We start from the raw sequence: 18452 nt of genomic DNA on the forward strand, positions 1-18452 counted from the left end.
TGCAGTTCCTGTCCCAAAGCAAACTGACCCCACCTGGACCCCTCCACCATCAGCCAGTCTGTCAGGCTCTCTGGAACTCCATCCCAGAATCCCTCTCCACATCCCTGCCTTCAAAACACATTTTAAGTCCCATCAACTTCTCGTCAGCGCCTTGGGACGTCCTGACGTGAAAGGCACAATACAAAAGTAATTTGTTGTTGTCCCCTCCCAAAGCTCTATCTCCTCGGCAGCTGTACAAAGTGCTTTGAGATGTCGTCCCAAGATGAACAGCACCGTATAAATGTTAAATGTTGTGGAAGAACCACAAGTATTCAGGAAGAGGATCATTCTGCCAAACATAGGTTTCCTAAGAAAGAGAACTGTAGAATGCATTGGAAGAGTATAAAGCTAGTTCAGATGCAGAAATGTTATAAGCAATAACAAAAATTGGAGCTAAGAGTGGAAATAATAAATGAAAGTAGGAAGAAAACCAAAAATAATTTTAAAAATGACTGAATTTGTACTGAGAAACAATTTTGGCAATCCAACTTCACTTGTACCTCTAATGTATAAAGTTTAATAAATATTTGATTTTGAACTCTTGCAGTGATTCAAGTCAAGATTATTAATTACTCACAATATAATCCAGTTTTCTAGGATAACTCACAATTAACATTACAAACTATAGAAAGGATATAGCATATGTTTACGAAGAGAATGCTGGAAAAGAGAGGATATAGCTACAAGAAACGAGGGAAGAGAAAGTTGAGTGATATGAGAAGAGGTGTTTGAAACAATGAAAGGATTTCAAAGAATTAATCATGACTCTCCTGATAGATGACTCGAATATTTAAACACAGGAAAACTGCACCCTTTGATTAATTGTAATAAAAATAGTTGAAAGAAAGCTTAGATGTGCAGTTTACAAATCAATGCTTTTCAGACAAACTTGCATAAAAATATTTTATGCGAATCAAAATAATGAACAAACATTTCTTGTCTTATAAATGATAAAATACTAAAGCAATTAAGTGCAATCTTGTGCAACCGAGAAGCCATACCTAGTTTGGCACCTTTCTTAAGCAGTGTCACAACCACCGATGTGTTGCAGCATCCAACTGCTCTATCCAGCGGGCGCATTCCACTTAAATCAACGTGCTCAATCATTGCACCTCTTTCCACCAGATATTGAACCTGCACAACAAAATTCAGATATAAAACTTATTGAAAGCTAAACATGTGAACATCAGATTTCTCCTTTGTTCTGTAAAGTTTCACTATGTTTTTCATACATCATGATTATTTTTCCCCCCACACAAAATGTCAACTTTAAAAGGGCATTTTAAACCATGTTTCGCCCTCCATATATGCAGTTAATCCTATCTCTCTGCCGCCACCCTCAACTCCAGGACTACTGGCGTTCTGACTGCCTGCCTCTCAGACATCAAGTCCTGGACGAGGGACAAGTTTCTCCAACTCAACCTCAGCAAGACCGAGGCCCCGCCAACGTCTCCGCACTTCAGGGGCTGGCAGCATCAACCTCCACGGCTGCACACTCAACCTCACTAAGCCAGTCAGGAACCTGGTGTCTTGTTTGACCCTGAACTGTCCTTTCTCCCCCACATCCGCGTCATGACTGGCACTGCCTACCAGCACCTCCGCAGCATTGCCAGACTCCGCCACTGCCTCACCCCTCAGGCTGCCTAAACCCTCACCCACGCATTTGTCACATCGACTCGATTATGGAAATTCCCTCCTCATCGGCCTTCCCAAGTCTTCCCTTCACAAGCTGCAGATCATCGAAAACTCTGCAGCTCGTGGTTTGCCCCCTTCTATCTCTCTGACCTGCTGACTTCCTACCAACCTGCCTGCTCCATGTCTCCCGCCCGATCCACCCTACCATCAGTGGCCAGGCTTTCAACCTCTCTGCCCCCACCCTCTAGAACTCCATCCCACAGTCCCTTCGCCTCACTTGCCCCCTCACCTCCTTCAAGGCCGGTCTCAAGACCCTCTACTTCGATAGTGCCTTCAGTCACCCTCCCACTTCTCTGCCTTCCCTCACCCCTACCCCACCCCTCCCTCATGCTCAGGTCCTGAGCCCTGACTGTCCAGTGCCCTGGGATGTCCTCCTGACGTGAGAGGTGCTCTATAAATGTAATTTAATTGTTGTTGTTGTAATCCACTTAACGGTATACCCTGTGAGGCACTTTGAGAAGTCTCAATAATGTGATAAGGTGCTAGATCAAATGCAAGGATTATCATTATGACTGACATACCAAATAGTTAAGTTAAATATGATAGCCCAAAAGATATCATGTGTTACTATAAATAAATGAATACTTGGAATACCATCAGATGGTCAATGTGAGTTAGACTTTCTTTACTTCAGTGGCAAAAATTAGCACTATACTTCAATAAACAAGGAATCAATTAGGAACTCAAAAAAATTGTTACTCAAAACATTATCCTAGGTGAAAAAGGTGCCATAAACGTTTTCATGGCAGAAAACAAGCTACACATCTTCTAATAGCACACAGTAAAAAGCTTTTTTAAAAAAATAAAATTTGAACTGCCATTCCTGGTGGCTAATTCCAAGAGGGAAACTACAGACAACAACAAAGTTACATTTGTAAAGCGCCTTTCACATCAGGAGGATGTTCTGAGGCACTGAACAGTCAGGGATCAGGACCTGAATTGGGGTGGGGGCAGGGTTGAGGGAGGGCAGAGAGGTAGGAGGGCGGCTGAAGGCCACAAAACTAGGAAAGGGAAGTTCGGTGTATATTGTCTGGTTATCTTGAAGCAGTGAAATGGAAAAAGGAATAACAGTAAAGGTTCTGAAATACTTCAGTTAGCAGGGGATTATCCAAAGAAAAAAATACCCTTCAAATGTTCATTGCATGTTACAAATGTACTGATACAATAATTAACCATAAACTTTAAAAGCTCTGCAATTCAGACCAGCTTTGGCAAATTAGTAGAGAGGATCCACTAGCAATAAAACTACAACCAGACTTTAATAGCTTTCGGTATTATAATTTAACTGCTATGTTCTATTGTTATGTTGTGCAAGCTTGCTTATTAGAATCATGGAGCCAAGTTAATAGGCATAATTCTGGTGGTAATGGACCAATAAACATGTGAAGCCAAGTTAGTAGGCAAATGCTTGAATACAACAAATAAAGCCTAAAAATACTCACAATATCAGAATCTCCATAAAAAGCCGCTAGGTCCAAAGGAGTACGACCATTCTTATCTGTATGATCAATGACTGCACCTTTCTCCACCAAAGTCTGAACCACAGGTTTTTGTCCCTTCAGACAAGCCCAACCCAATGGAGTTAATCCTTCCTTATCAACCGAACATATGGAAGCACCTAAACCAAGAAGGCAGAATAATATTTGGCCAAGAAAACTACAACTGTCCAGTGGATATGTATACTGAACTAAACATTACCTTTTGATAGCAGAAATTCCATAGTGCTCATATGCCCTTCACAACAAGCCACCATTAATGGTGTTCGGCCCTGCTTGTCTGTTACGTTTACATCAGCACCATGTTGAAACAACAGATCAGCAATCTAGCAAGAAAAAAAAATCAGAGTATTGCCATGCATGACTAGAAAGTTTTACAAATATTCTGCCAACTATTCAAAAAACACAAGTACTAAAACATTACATTTATAGTTTTTTTTAAAAAATCACAAAATTGCCATTTATAATACCTGCCAATGACCCTGTCTGACTGCACAAAAGACTGAAGTAATTCCTCTTCGGTTTGGGTGGGTTACCAAAGCTCCTCGTTGGAGGAGAAGTTCACAAACTTCCAGTTTCCCCCTGGCTGCTGCTGCTGTGAGAGCTGAGGGAGAAACCGATTTAAGTGGAAAAATATATTGAATGAACAGATGCTAATAAAGAATATTTACCCAAATAACTGTCTCTGGTATGTTTTACCTGTCAATCTTATAAACATCACATCCATTTTATCAATCTATACTAATAAAGACGTCTGTCTGCCAAGAACGCAATAACCGATTGATGTAGAGACATGATTTATGCCTCATCGGAAAGGTCTTGTATGGGGGAGTGTCATGGACATTTTTTTTGGGGTGGGAACTATAGCTATCGTTGATGAGCTATATTAAAAAATATTAAAAATGCTTTAATTAAGGCCCCAAAAAGGTTTGCATGGTATTCTGTAACAAAGTAGCAACGGAGGTCACACAGCATTCTCGAGAGGTACATCTCCTATACGAATAGAGAAAATATCTAACCAATTGACGTAGAGACATGATTTATACCCTTTTGGAAAAGTCTTGCATGGGTCTCCTATCGTGACCTAAACAAGCTCATCAAACATGTATGATCAAACTCCCAACCAGGAGTCCTCCCAAAAGGATATGTGTGCAAATATGTGAACAAGGGATGCTAACGAGTTCAATAGCAGACTTTCTTAAAGGATAAAGATGCCGAAGAAGCGAAGATCAAACCTTTCAAGGCCAAATAAAATGCCAGACGAAAGAGAGAAGGCTGATTAAATGAAACTGGTTGCAAGCGTAGCTGCAGTGGGTACAGCTAGTGTAATATGTAAATGAATATTATGTCTGAATGATTGATGAGACCTTTGGTCTGCATATCTTTGTTCAACAGCAAAAATTACTTAGTTTCACACTTATGCCAGAGATCTACTATGCTGCTGTACCTATGCTATCGGAGGTTATTCGCCAATTTCAACCTCAGGATACAAAAATAAGCCTCATCATTATTAACCTAGTTGATTTTACAATTCACATTTGATGTCTTAAGCTGCATTGTTGACCAGAACCAAAGCATGTTTAGCAGTAATTGGGAGACATTCTTTCATTTAAAAATATTCAAAACATAAAAACCAGACCGACACCTCCCAAGATTTCCGACAACCCAAAGACATAAGGTCTCACACCTGCTTAATACACAAATTGTTTATCCTACTTTTCTTGCATTAAAAAGGCAGCAATCTAAATGAGCATCCCAACAATCTCATCATGCAACATGGAAAATGTGAGCAGGTTGGCCAACCCTGGCTTTGACCACAAGATGAGTGTTTTCTCTTCCAGAGTGAAATGTTTTGTTACCATACAGCAATTCTCTACAAGTGTGAAAAAATGATATAACTCGTATTTGTTGTTGTATGAGACAGTAGGACTAAATGAGAAAAGATTTAAACTCGCAAACTCAGCTGTAGAAAGTTTTTAACTGCCTGAGCTAGCTCAAGCAGTTAAAAGATTTCAAGTTTACATATTTGAAAGAAATGTAACACCTAATAAGAAATCCTCATACATGAAACTGGGTGAAATTTTTACATGGTTTTAAAGATTAATAATGCTGGTCTTACTGAGGCTGAGGTACAGAAAGCTGAAATCTCTTATTTCCAGTGGCAGCAGTACACACAATCTACATTTGTATAATCAGTGTTGGTAACAGTTATATGAACTTTGCAATGTAACCAGCTACTGTGATTGCTACTCAAACTCTTGAAACAGAAAGCGTTAATAAGCAGCTGCTACACATACTTGAAATATCTTTTTCTTAGTGAATTTAAGCAAGATTATCAGTTCAAAACAAAACGAACGAAAAATAGACACAAAGTTACTGGCCTCACTCCATGCAGAAGTTATGTCTTACAAGACTCTATTGTATCCTTCCCAGGGGCAAAATTATAAACTTCACACCCATTTACACCATTCTTAATTGCTACAGATTTTCCAGACAGATTCCTAAAACCTTCCCACAGCATATTGGTCTTTAGAGCAAGCAGTTAAGACATTTCAATGTGGCACCAACAGTCTGTGGGAAACAAATCGTCAAAAAAAGGATGTAGCCTTCAATCTGCTTCAATGGTGAACCGATTTAACAGCAGTACTGGTGTTCAAAGTAGATTATGCCAAAACATGTTTGCTTCATCAACTAACTTCCTGACTAGACTTGTGGCTTCAATCATTATTTAGAAAACATCAGAAAACATTCTTACAAGGAACTCAGGAGCACACACTATAACAAAACAGGAATGAAAGGAACTACTATCCTAACTATTTGAATGTTTACGTACCTGAACAATTTGTAGATTTTACTAACTCATTAATAATAATAATAATCCTTGCATTTGATATTGCGCTTTTCACGTCGGGAGGACGTCCCAAAGCGCTTCACAGAATATACTGTAAAGTGAATTGACTGTATATTTGTGGGCGAACGCGGCAGCCAATTGCGCACAGCAATGTCCCACAAACAGTCGTAGATTGAAAATGACCAATTTATTATTGTTTTTGGTTTTGGAGGGATTATTATTAGGCTCTGTGTGGAGTAAGGAAACTTGCCCAAGGTTTCGCCCTCTGCCTGGAATTGAACTCAGGTCTCTCGTTTGCAAAGCGGGTGCTCTAACCACTGAGCTACAGTACTCCACAAACACCTTAACACCTTAACTCTTACAAAAGCATTTTATTACTAAACAATGAATTATTTTTCTAGTTTTACTCAGCAAATACTGCACACATTCCCCAAAGTGACTTTGTAGTTTGTAGCAAATGATTTAGGTATACGCTTAAAAAATTCTTATGAATACTTGCATCATTTTTTCTTGGTCAGAGTAGGGAACTGTTTTTCTACTGATATGTGGCATATCATATATGGACAGGGAGACTAAGGTCAAAATGTTAGCATTTGCTAAGACTTCAGAACCCCAGAGTGTGCATTGGAATACTGCTGGAATCTAACACACTAAAACCACAATGTCTACCAAATCACAAGAGAAGCATTGAAAAAGCCCAGAAAGCTCATTCACCAAAGCTGGTCTTAAAATTGAGCTCAGGTTGAATGATGAATATTTCCTCACCATTTCAACTAAAGTAAGGAATCATTTAAGCCCATTGACACACAGCTAAATTAAACAAGTGTAATACACCCTTCTTATGCTGAGCAGCCCGGCCACTCACTAAAAACATTCACCTTCTGAGCTGTCAGGTCACCAATGACATCACTTCCTGCTCATGCACATTTCACAGGAAGTGACATCACCAATGCTTCCTGTGCATTTTTTGCAGGAAATGCCATTCGATGATGACCTGAAAGTTGGCAATTTTTTTTTCATGTGACATTTCAACATAGGCAGGGAGAAGGGACTGGGGAGGGGATCCAGGCCACCATATTATAGCAGGGGTGCCCTGTATGAGAATATTAATCTATTTTACCACAGGACTGCAGTAGTCAAAAAAAGAGGCTTCTTAATGGTGATCTTATAATAATAATCCTTGCATTTGATATAGCACCTTATCACCTCTTCGAGGCATGTCAAAATGCATCACAGAATTGACTGTATATTTCAACCAATTGAATTGAAATCTCATTTCAGCACGATTGGTGAGATCAAGAACACGTAAAGAAAACTTGGGGTAGTGAGGAAAACAAATCCATATTGTCCATTTGAACTAAAAAGAGTACTAGAAAACATTCATAAGGAGTAAAGCTTTTACTGAATTAGAAATGTAATAACTAGGAAGAAGATAAGGGAATTAAAGCTTACTTTACTGAAAACAAAAGAACATTTGGCAATTATTACACTGCCAAATTAACTCTTATTGTTGAGCCAAACTGCTCTACTTCCCTACAGTGTTTCCACAAACAAGGAGGAAACAGATGTCAATCTCAATTCTATCTACAGCCACACACACGCCAACATACAAAAAACAATATGAATAGAGGTGGCACACCCTGCCTCAGTCAAACACCTGCAGCCGATCAAATACAAATAACAGACCCAACTGTTTCCTGTACAACATTGAAGCAAATATTAAAGCGTCTGTTTTCTGCTTGAAAGCGAGAAAATATTTTATGCACCAGAAAAGGAACAGTAAACATAGGAAAAAAAATGCATGAGTTCCTATACCTGTTTCTCCCCAAAGACTATCAAAGTTGTTGATTTCCACAGTATGTTCTTCAAGATCATGAAGCTTCTTAACAGCCTATGAGCAATGAAGAAAATATCAATATTTACTCATAAAAGCTATATGGAATAAAGCAATCAATATTCTTTCAATAACAACAACATGCATTTATACAGCGCCTTTCATACAGGGTAGTGTTTCGTATGAGCACATGACAGTTCTGAAGTCTGACACCGAACCAGGGAGAGAAGGGAGGGGGGAGGTTACCATCAGCACAATCAAAAAGGTCTTTATGCAGGATTTGAAGGTGGGGAGTGATGGGGCAACATGGAGGAATTGAGGGAGAGAGTTCCAGAGTTTCGGGGAGTAGTGGCTGATGGCACGGCCACCAATGGTGGAGCGGAGGGCCTGAAGGACAAGCAGGAGGCCGGAGCCAGCCACGTGAAGGCAGCAGGTGGTGGAGTGAGAGGATCTTGAAATCGATGTGTTCAGTATTTGGGAGTCAGTGAGCCTGGCTAGAACTCGTGTGACTTCAAGCAATAAACATAACTGATTTTGTGTTTACCTTTTTAATAATTTATTTAAGAATGAATTTCTTTTTACTGCGTTATTCTTTAAATCAAACCGTATAGGCATTTTATTCACATGTTCTTTAGGACATGAAGGTGAGACAGATGAAAGACAGGTGACCTGCCTGCAAGGACATCTACCCACTGATCTGAGAAACAAAACCCGTAGCTCAATATGATTTTCAAGATAGAGAAAGAAAATCCTGAGTATTAATTTACAAAGTTCTAGAGAGCAAGACAAAAGCATACCCGTGCAAAGGACAAATGTAAGGGAAGTATTTTTTCTTTCCACACAAAAAGTAAACAACAGTTGGAATGAACACCAAGAAGGGAGATTCACATCAGAACAATAAAATAATTTCACAAACTCCTTGCTGGTACAATTGGAAGACAGCAGAATTAGACCTTGAAGGTCAATTTTTTTCTTGGAACCTCTATGATGATTTTCTGATTTGACAGTAATAATAAGATTAGGAACTTTTAATTCTTTACATGTTTTGTGCCAAAATGTAGTCCATGACAGAACCAGAGTGTGATAAGAGTGCACCGATTTGGAACAAATTAATTTCCATCCTGTGAGATCATAAGTCAGAATTTTGAAGATTTAGTTAAGAGCCTCCCATATCATCTAATGTTCACGGTTTACCCTTTAGGTATCATGATCTTCTAGTGAGGGCTAAAGATCCTTTGAGATCTCGTCAAAGCTTTTATGCTAAGTTTCAAGAATGAAAAGATTCCAGAAACTTCTCATCAGGAGAGTTCAAGCACACAATACTCAATCGCAACCCATAAAGTTGCTGCAGGGAAGAGACGACCGGAACCTGAATACAGCAAAAAAGCCAATGACAAACTTAAAAATATACAAATGCACCACAAATTATTTTAGGAACAATGCATATGTACAAAGGAATATGCAAAACAAACCTTTCCAGCAACTTACCTCAGCATGGCCCATGCTTGATGCTGCAATCAAGGCTTGTTGAGGTGCCTGAGTTTTTCGGAAAGAATTCTGGCGCGGAGTAGATAATATCCAATCTGCTTGGAGCAAATATTCAATAACTTCATGATGGCCTCGTAAAGCAGCGTGAACCAATGCACACTGACCATTCTTATCCACATGATCAATCTGGAATATAGAAGGTTTACACAGTTTTATTAGTTGCACAATACACTATAAAATTTTGAAGGATAGTCGTAATATTGAAATTTTTAAAAAATCGTAGGTACCAGGACAAAACATATTTTTTATGGAGGGGATGTTCTGCTTTAGATATCTTTCCAGTATAGGTAACTTCATATCAAGCAAAAAAGAAATTAGATCTGAGTTTTGCTATTATAAACTGTAATGATGACATTATAGTTTGTCAAACAGCTCATCTGATTTTTACCAATCTTTCGTTACTTCTAATTGTTAGTATATTCTAAACACTTGAGAACAGCAGGATATTGCCAGCAGGTGGCAAGCAAAAGCAAAAAGTCAATAAAGGAGATTTGACTCCGTAATGAAAAGGATTGGTGCCACAGTCCTGAGAATTGATGACATTTTGAGACGAGTTCCTTACCTTGGCTCCTTTCATGCACAGCAAAGTCACGACTTGCAGGTGTCCCGCGGCTGCTGCGTGACAAAGAGGGGTCAAACCACTTTCAGACGTACAATCAACAGCTGCTCCAAACTCGAGCAATAAAGTTACCATTTCATGGTGACCAAGATGTGACTGAGCACATAAAATTGGGGCATTGTTCAAGACCTCTGTTCGGTAGTTCACACTTGCTCCTCCCAAAACTAACAGCCGACTCACCTGCAATGTTTATGGAATTAAGAAAAACACGAATATAAGTTTCAAAACTTGGATTTATTTATATTAATTTACTTGAGTTTGGAAAAGAATACTGCTAAGAAATGTGAAGTCAAAACTCCTATGGCATTAAAATGTATGCCGGGGCACCTTCAAACCAATTTAATTAAAGTGTAATACAAGCACTTGGATTTATGCTGAAGCTTCTAATAATTTAATGTTGCCATTTGGCATCAATCTCCTTTCCATGGATGATGAGCAATTATGGTACTAAAGGTTTTATTCAATAACTCCAGCATCAATCTACAAACACTTGAATCTCATTATTGTGACAGAAAAAAATACTAGCATTCAATTTCCTACAACCCAAATAATCAGAAGAGAGTGCTTCTTCAGGAGTGAAAAATGCACAATTAAAAACAGGGCATAGAAAACTAAGATATTAAAATATTAATAATTATTAATAAATAAAAAAGGCTTTGTGTCTGTCTTTACCATCAAAGCGTGGTCCATCAAAGTTTTCAAAAACAAGTTACGTTCATAAATTTATATGTTAGTGTTAGTATTACCATGACTAATAATAGACAGTGAGAAAAGCAATAATGTACTAATTCGTGTAATTATTGAATCTCCCATGAGGAAATGAATGAAGCCTCACCAATGCACAGGGTCGCATTAAAACAACAGGTGTATATGTGCACAACAACAATGTCATCGTTTTCATGCTTTTACCATATTGAGTTGGGAACACGGTGACATTAATTAGGGTCAAATATATTGTAAACAATGTTTCTAATATTATACTGTTCCAACTGTTATCCTGGAAAGGTTGAGAATAAGCTAGCCTAATGATTAAATACAGAATACAATTTGATTTGTTTCACATTCCAAACCAGTCATTTTGCTAATGGTTTCCTTGGCATTTCGTAAAACATAAATATTTTGACAAATTCTTCTTGGGATTGAGACCACCTCGAGTTGGTGATTTCAGCAGCACTTTGACCCAGAGCTGAACAATGCATAACTAACTGTGGAAGGAGGGATTTTGTCACACAAAGAGCAGTAAAAATCTGGAACTCTCTTCCCCAAAAGGCTGCGTTCAAAATCCATTTCCCCAAAATACATTCAAATTTTCAAGACTGAGGTGGATAGATTTTTGTTGGGTCAGGGTATCAAGGGATATGGAGCAAAGGCGGGTAAATGGAGTTAAGGTACAGATCAACTATGATCTAATAGAATGGCAGAACAAGCTTCAGGTGCTGAATGGCCTATTCCTGTCTCCTATATGAAATGACAACCACCAAAAATCACAGTATGTGTTGGAAGTGTTGCGCTTGAAGCTTTGAGCCAAATGTTAGAGAAGCCACACACAAACTCCTTTCTGCAGAGCTGTCTCCTAGCCTCTAGTCAGTTTCTTGGTTGGAAGGAGATTTCACAGTCAATAGGAAATAGAAACTGGTTAAAAACATGAAAAAAAAGACTGGATATATGTCCCTTTCTTCCCTGAAGATCCTTATGGAACAATATACCTCAGCATCAGGCAAAATTCATGCATGTGGAAATTAAAGCAATGAAGAAGGCTAAAGGCTATTTAAGTTAACTGTGAACAACGGTTCCATAGATGTACAATGTAGCAACAATCATGTACCATACGTATGCAGAGGGGCCGCAATAGAATGCGCCCCAGCTGTGCATCAGTAAAGCAGTGTACAGTAAAACTCACATAAGTCGTATCAGCTGGGACCATAACATTAACTGAAGTCGGAGTTGCAGGCAAACTGTACAAGTCATATAAAATCTTACTTAATCAATAAACTGTATACAGTGAGCATGATCAATTCATTGCAGCCGGTAAGTAAGCATGAAATGCGTTTCCTGTGATTTAATGCTTGACCTGTCGCACATGCGCAAGCTTCGCAATCGCATTGGATTGTGGAAAATGACGTTCTTCCACATGTGCATCAAAGGGTTGACTTGGCACTCAAACTGTCAATGGAAACAGTCGATATGGCTGACAGTGCATACAAAATATTTTCAACAACTAAAAATTGTGGTGAATAACTGCAGTTTTAGGGTTTTGTGTCTACATGACAAAATAAATTTCAGTTTCCCACAATCTTAATGTAAATGAACGGAGCAAAATGTCTTCAATTTATAAACGATGATAAAGAAACTGGGTAACAGTTGGTGAAACCCTGGTCCATGCCTTTGTCACCACTCGGTTGGACTACTATGCCCTCCTCGCCGGTCTCCAATCCATAAAATCCAAATCATTCAAAACTCTGCCGCCCGCATTCTCACCCGCACAAAACTCTGCTCCCCAATCCCCCCAGTCCTGGCCACACTGCACTGGCTGCCTATCCCAGAGGATCGATTTCAAGATCCCTCCACTCCTTTGCACTCCCCGACCTCTCTGACCTCCTCTCTCCTCAAAACAATACATGGTGCCTTCGTTCCTCCGGGTCTGGCCTCCTCCTTGTCCCCCCGAGTCCTCCGCTCCACCCTCGGCGGCCGTGCCTTCAGCCACTATGCTCCGAGGCTCTGGAGCTGCCTTGTCTTGCTCCCTCCCTTCCCATTTTCAGGTCTCTGCTGAAGACCTTTCTTTTTGACCGCACCTTTGGTCACCTTCCCTCCCCTCCCCCTGGCTCAGACCCAGGATCCGTTACTGTAAAGCGCTCTGACACGCCGTCCGGCATGGAGGGCACTATATGAATCCAAATTGTTGTTGTTAACAGTGAAGCTAGATAGATGATCTTACCTTCACATTGGGAGTGTAAAGATTTCTTAAGGAAGCCAGTGCAGCAGACAATCCATCAGTACCATAGCCTATCCATAGGGCTTGAAGGACACTTGAAGAGATACCCATCTTTTTACTGAGGCCCTAGAAGATATTAAAGAATCATTACCAAATCAATTTACAAATTAATATAAATTTAATAATTACTCTTTCCTAAACAAAATTAGAATAGAATATTGATGCACCATCGTCTCTTTGCAACTTTTTTCAACAGTAACCATGGTAAATTATACAGGTAGCACAAATTATATATTATCCAACCATGAATTTGTCTCATCTTGGTTCAACAATGCCAACTCTCTGCTCTTAGCCTTCCCAACTCTTCCCTCCACAAGCTGCAGATTATTCAGAACTCTGCAGCTCACAATCCCTTTGACTCGCTCCCTCCCTTGCCTCCTTCAAGACCTGTCTCAAGACCCTCTTCTTCGACTGTGCCTTCAGTCACCTTCCTACCCCTGCTCTCCACCCATTCTGATCCAAACCCCCAGTTCAGGTTCAAATCCCTGATTGTCCAGAGCCTTGGGACTCTAATGATGTCATCTCATTCAACAATAAAGATTTATCTCAATCATAGAGTAAACTAGGTCAATCCCTGATTACTGTCCACAATAACGAGATTCCTCTGCATGCACTTAGCATTCCCCAACTCATAAAGTAGTGTTCCTTAAAACTGCATATTCTGTGTATTAACTGCCGCAGATTTAAATTATGCACATGATATAATGCAAAATTTGTTACACAAAAGAGACATTTCGTATCATGCTAATAATAATGCCTATTGATAATGTCTTTAATCACCTTGAAAATATGAGCTTTCAATATATGGTGACCAAATTCTATTGTTTGCTGCCGGTTCAGTTTTCCTTCTTGGCGAGAGAACATGAAGGCCATAAGGGCATGCCCACTCCTGAGAAGAACAAGAATAACAGTGAGAGGAAATTCATACTGTTTGTGTAAAACAATGGTGTAGTATTAAACAGGACCAGTTCAGCACCCAATTTCACTTTTGTGGCAAAGCTGTTCCTTACCATTAATCATCACTAAGTTCAAAAGTTAAAATACTATGAGCAAATTCCATTGTAGAAATTGGGAGTTGTGGGGGTCAGGGTTTTGAGATAGGATTTATGGTGGTAATTCCTGCCATTTAGCCTTAGGATCATTGGAACAGGAATAGGCCATTCAGATCCTTGAGCCTATTCTGCCATTCTATAAGATCATGGCTGATCTGTACCTCAACTCCACTTAACCATTTGCCCCATATCCCTTGATACCCTGACCTAACAAAAATACATTATATTATACAGCCCTGGGTTTCTCATAAAAAGTTTCTCAACGCAGTTTGAAATATTATGTGGAAAGGGTACTGTACTACGTATTATTTCATTCAACAGTCTCATCTACAAGCGACGTAAAGATCATCTGTCTGCAATAACTAGAATACTGTTGCTGAACAGATCCTTGTCTGCTATTTTTTGGAAGGAGTTTATTAATGAGGCATCAAGTGCTTTTGTGGGGATATTCGAAAGAACATCTGTACTACTACGGGAAAAAAATTTAACTCTATTATTATGTTTACAGTTTTGATTACCAGACACACAAATAGATCCAGTCTTTCTCTTTCATTTCCTATGATGCAAAACATAAGTACCGTTGGCTCCGATCAGCAAGAATTTATGATTTCTGGAAGATTTTTCAATGAATTTGTTCAAATAATTAATATGCACCTTATTTAATTAATATTTTTNATAATAAATGTGATCATTTCACATTTAGTGAAATTACATTAATGATGTTAGAGAAGAACAATGTTCACATTATGGGTCAATAAAGAACATAAATAGACTTTGTTCCAAGTATACTCGCTTATGAATAATTCAAAAATGGGTCATTGTAAGTTTGTAGTTCATTTTTGAATATATTGCAAGTAAAGAACTGAATAGAAGGTTGTAACTAAAACGTGAACGAAATGGTTTCATTTCAAGCCAAAAACAAGCATGTATATAATGGGTGTTTCATTATAGCCTAGCATGAATACTCTAAATACTGGGTAACTCTATTTTAAACCTTAAGATTCTAAGTTAATTACATGAATAATGGAAAACCTTATGTTTTCAGTACACTAAAAAGAAGGTTGTGAAATCATTCAAACTTAGACATCAAAGATAAAATACTGTACGTCCTTTCACCTCTTGGATTAGTGTAGACTGTGCCATGAAATACTCTAATTGGAAGCTGCAGGACGGTGTGTTCCTGTTGGGCAGGGCTCCACAACACAAACCTGCTACTACTTTGGCAATGCTAGTTAACAGGAGGCCACAAGAATGTGAGAAGTAAAAAAAAATGGTGTTGAAGGGAGAGGTTTTTAAGCCACATTCTTTGGCAGAACATAGGGAACTTTACATCTGCCATGTGTTTAATACTAAAATGATAAGGTATTTAAAATCCAGGTTAGAGCAAATAAAAAGCAAGCGACTATTCTAGAGTAGGAATATTGGATGTTAATTTATTGAGAAAATAGAGGTTTTAATGATTCAAAGAGACTCATTGAATGGTGTACTTTCTAAACTGCTCTCAACCCAAAAGATCAGTTCTTCAAAATCGTGTGATGAAGATCATTGGGGTTACAACTTAATCCATTGAACCTGACCACAAATAAACAAAGATACATTTGCAAAGGGTCATAACAACTTGTAGTAGAACCACTTTTTAAATGAGAGTAACATGACAATCTATCTGAGAAATAAATGACTGCTAACAAACAGTTATGTTGGAAATATTAAAAACATGTGGGAGAGGCTAAAACTTCCAGAATATCCAGTCTAGAAATAAAGGTTACATATCCTTTTATTGGCTCCAATTACAGGAGAACAATTTATAAGGTTTGCAACTTGATTTTAAAGAAAAAGCAATCGAAAAGCAAGCAATGAAGAATGAGAAAGCATTGGACAAAAAAAATTACTTGGCCCATTAAGACCATTCCTTCTCTATTTTGTAGATTTTTGGACTTTCTTATATCATTTCCCTTTCTTTATATCTACTAAACAAATTTACATTTGCTAATCCGACAGGAAATAAAAAAGCAATTTTTTCATCATTAGAAAATATGAACACACAAGATAGGAAAAGTTTGTTTCAGAGAAATAAACTAAAATGAAATGGTTAGTTGTGCATCAATCCCTGCATTTTGTTGTTCAAGAATTGCTTTGTTTAAATTTCACATACACTAACCTTGGATCACAAAGGAAATCCATGTTTTCACCATCTGTTCTCCAAACAAGCCATTCCCTAAAGGATGGATGGCAAAACATTCGTGTCTTGTCCCTTCGTTTGATCAGAAAACTTGAAAGGCCTTCCATCGTTTGCTGGAAGTCCTCCCACTTCAATTCACCCTTCACATAGCCAGCATTAATTGCTTGGAAAATCTGCTCATCTGTCAATGGATGGAGGGATGCCAAGGCTACATTCAGCACTGGAAGAACCCTTTCAAAAGCAGTATTTGTGAGAAACTTCATGTTACACTGTAGTAGGTACAGTTCTGACAGAGACACTGGAACTACCTTGTAGCTTGCACTCTTGATAACTAAATGACCCTTTTCAAACAGATCAAGGGTCAACTTCAAATACAGGTAAGATCCTTGGCTGCGCATGGTAAGGTGATTGCTCACTTTGCTCACTGTAATGGTGTCCGTCTTTCCACTCACAGAGATGTTGCTAAGGATTCCCTGGCTGCTGCTAATTCTGTGCTGGACATATGCATTAAGATCACTGGTAATGTCTTTGTTATCTGGAAAATCATCCAGGGAAATTTTGAAGAATGGAAGTAGACTTGTAATCTCCTGCAGAAAACAACATTTTTGTTATTGAAAGAATAACTACAAGCAGACATCAGATCAAGATTGGTAAAACAAATCTAATGTTTAAACTGTTTTAATCCTGTAGCAGTATTTTTTGTAAACTCTTTATTCAAATTGTTCATGGAAATTTCAAGATAGTGTAATTCTTTCCAAATCTATTTCATAGCATTCAATATTCAATCTCACCATGCTATTCTCCTGGCCATACACTCTACTCTTACATTGTTTTTACTGCTCGCTCCTCACATCAGCCTTGCTACCATCCTCAGGGACTCTCTTCACCTTCCTTCCACCCTTCAGATCAAATCTCTGTATGTGCTTACAGAATAATAATAGTAATTCTTGATTATTATTACAGGGACTACAGAATGGCTGATCATCAGAAGAAAAAAAATCAAACTGATGCAGGAGGGAGGGCTCTTTTGAAGTTGAAGCAGAATTAAATTGTGTACAGGACTAAATTGTGCCAGTCTCCGACAATACTTCACCCCAAAAGCTACCAAAACCCTTGTCTGTGCCTTTGTCAGCTCTCGGTTGGACAACTCCTATCGCCCTCCTCGCCGGTCTCCCCTCCTCCACTATTCACAAAATTCAGCTCATTAAAAACATCCGCCGTCCACATTCTCACCTGCACCAAACTTCATACCCCAATTACTCCAGTCCTTGCCAAACTCCACTGGCTCCGTCACAGAACGGATCCACTTCAAGATCCTCACTCTAGTGTATAATCCCTCCATTCCTTGTCCACCCATCTCTCTAACCTCCTTTCCCCGCACAGCAGTACCCGCTGCCTCTGCTTTACTGGGTCCAGCCTTCTCCGCGTCCCCCGAATCCTCTGCTCCACCATTGGTGGCCGTGCCTTCAGCCAATACGCCCCAAAACTTTGGAACTTCCTCCCTCAACCCCTTCGCCTCGCCCCCTGGTTCCCCATCTTCAAGTCACGCCTGAAGACCTTCCTTTTCGACCGTGTCTAGGGTCACTTTCCCCCTTCCCCCTAGCTCAGCCTTGGGCTCTGCCATTGTTAAGTTCTGAGACGCTGCCCGGCATGGAGGGCGCTGAATAATGCAAGTTGTTGTTGTCGAGTGCTTGATACCGATGCTGGATGCCTAAAAATGTGAAATAAGCCTCACCCTGAAGAGCACAAATTTACCAAAAACATGTTTAAAAAGGAAACAGAAAAGAAAAGGTATGAATAGAATCTGCTATACACTACATAACAAAAATCAAGAGAAGTTTGGATGAAAAAGGTTCTTCAGCCATTTGATTTAATCTTTCCAAAATATCCACCCTACTGACCCTGCCATTGATAGCTTCAAGACGTTTCTTAAATGAGTCCAGGCTACTGGCCTCAACCACCTTTCGTGGGAAACTGCTCCAGTCATTAATTATCCTCTTTGTAAAGAAAACCTTTCCTGATGCGTCTGAAATTGCCCTTTGAAACCCTAATGAGTAAAATGTGAGAATAGCATGAAACACCAGTTACAGAAACAATCCTCCTTAGTTACTGGTGAATTACAAAATCATTCAACAACATATTTTTTT

At 39.1% G+C, this 18452-nt stretch overlaps 1 protein-coding gene across 4 annotated transcripts in view; it reads right to left on the reverse strand.

The window, feature by feature from the left end:
• tanc1a (tetratricopeptide repeat, ankyrin repeat and coiled-coil containing 1a) overlaps window positions 1-18452 on the reverse strand; it is a 72121-nt gene that overhangs the window by 5729 nt on the left and 47940 nt on the right. For all 4 annotated transcript variants that reach the window (XM_007889813.2, XM_007889814.2, XM_007889815.2 and 1 more), the window contains 10 exons: window positions 16285-16892; window positions 13855-13963; window positions 13018-13140; window positions 10026-10262; window positions 9404-9589; window positions 7897-7972; window positions 3701-3834; window positions 3433-3556; window positions 3177-3352; window positions 1041-1173 (listed from right to left, as the gene is read on the reverse strand). In XM_007889813.2, the coding sequence (XP_007888004.2) occupies window positions 1041-1173; window positions 3177-3352; window positions 3433-3556; window positions 3701-3834; window positions 7897-7972; window positions 9404-9589; window positions 10026-10262; window positions 13018-13140; window positions 13855-13963; window positions 16285-16892 (1906 nt within the window). The remainder of the gene's footprint in view (window positions 1-1040; window positions 1174-3176; window positions 3353-3432; window positions 3557-3700; window positions 3835-7896; window positions 7973-9403; window positions 9590-10025; window positions 10263-13017; window positions 13141-13854; window positions 13964-16284; window positions 16893-18452) is intronic.

This window comes from Callorhinchus milii, unplaced genomic scaffold (assembly GCF_018977255.1).
Source record: "Callorhinchus milii isolate IMCB2004 unplaced genomic scaffold, IMCB_Cmil_1.0 Scaffold6, whole genome shotgun sequence".
NCBI lineage: Eukaryota > Metazoa > Chordata > Chondrichthyes > Chimaeriformes > Callorhinchidae > Callorhinchus > Callorhinchus milii.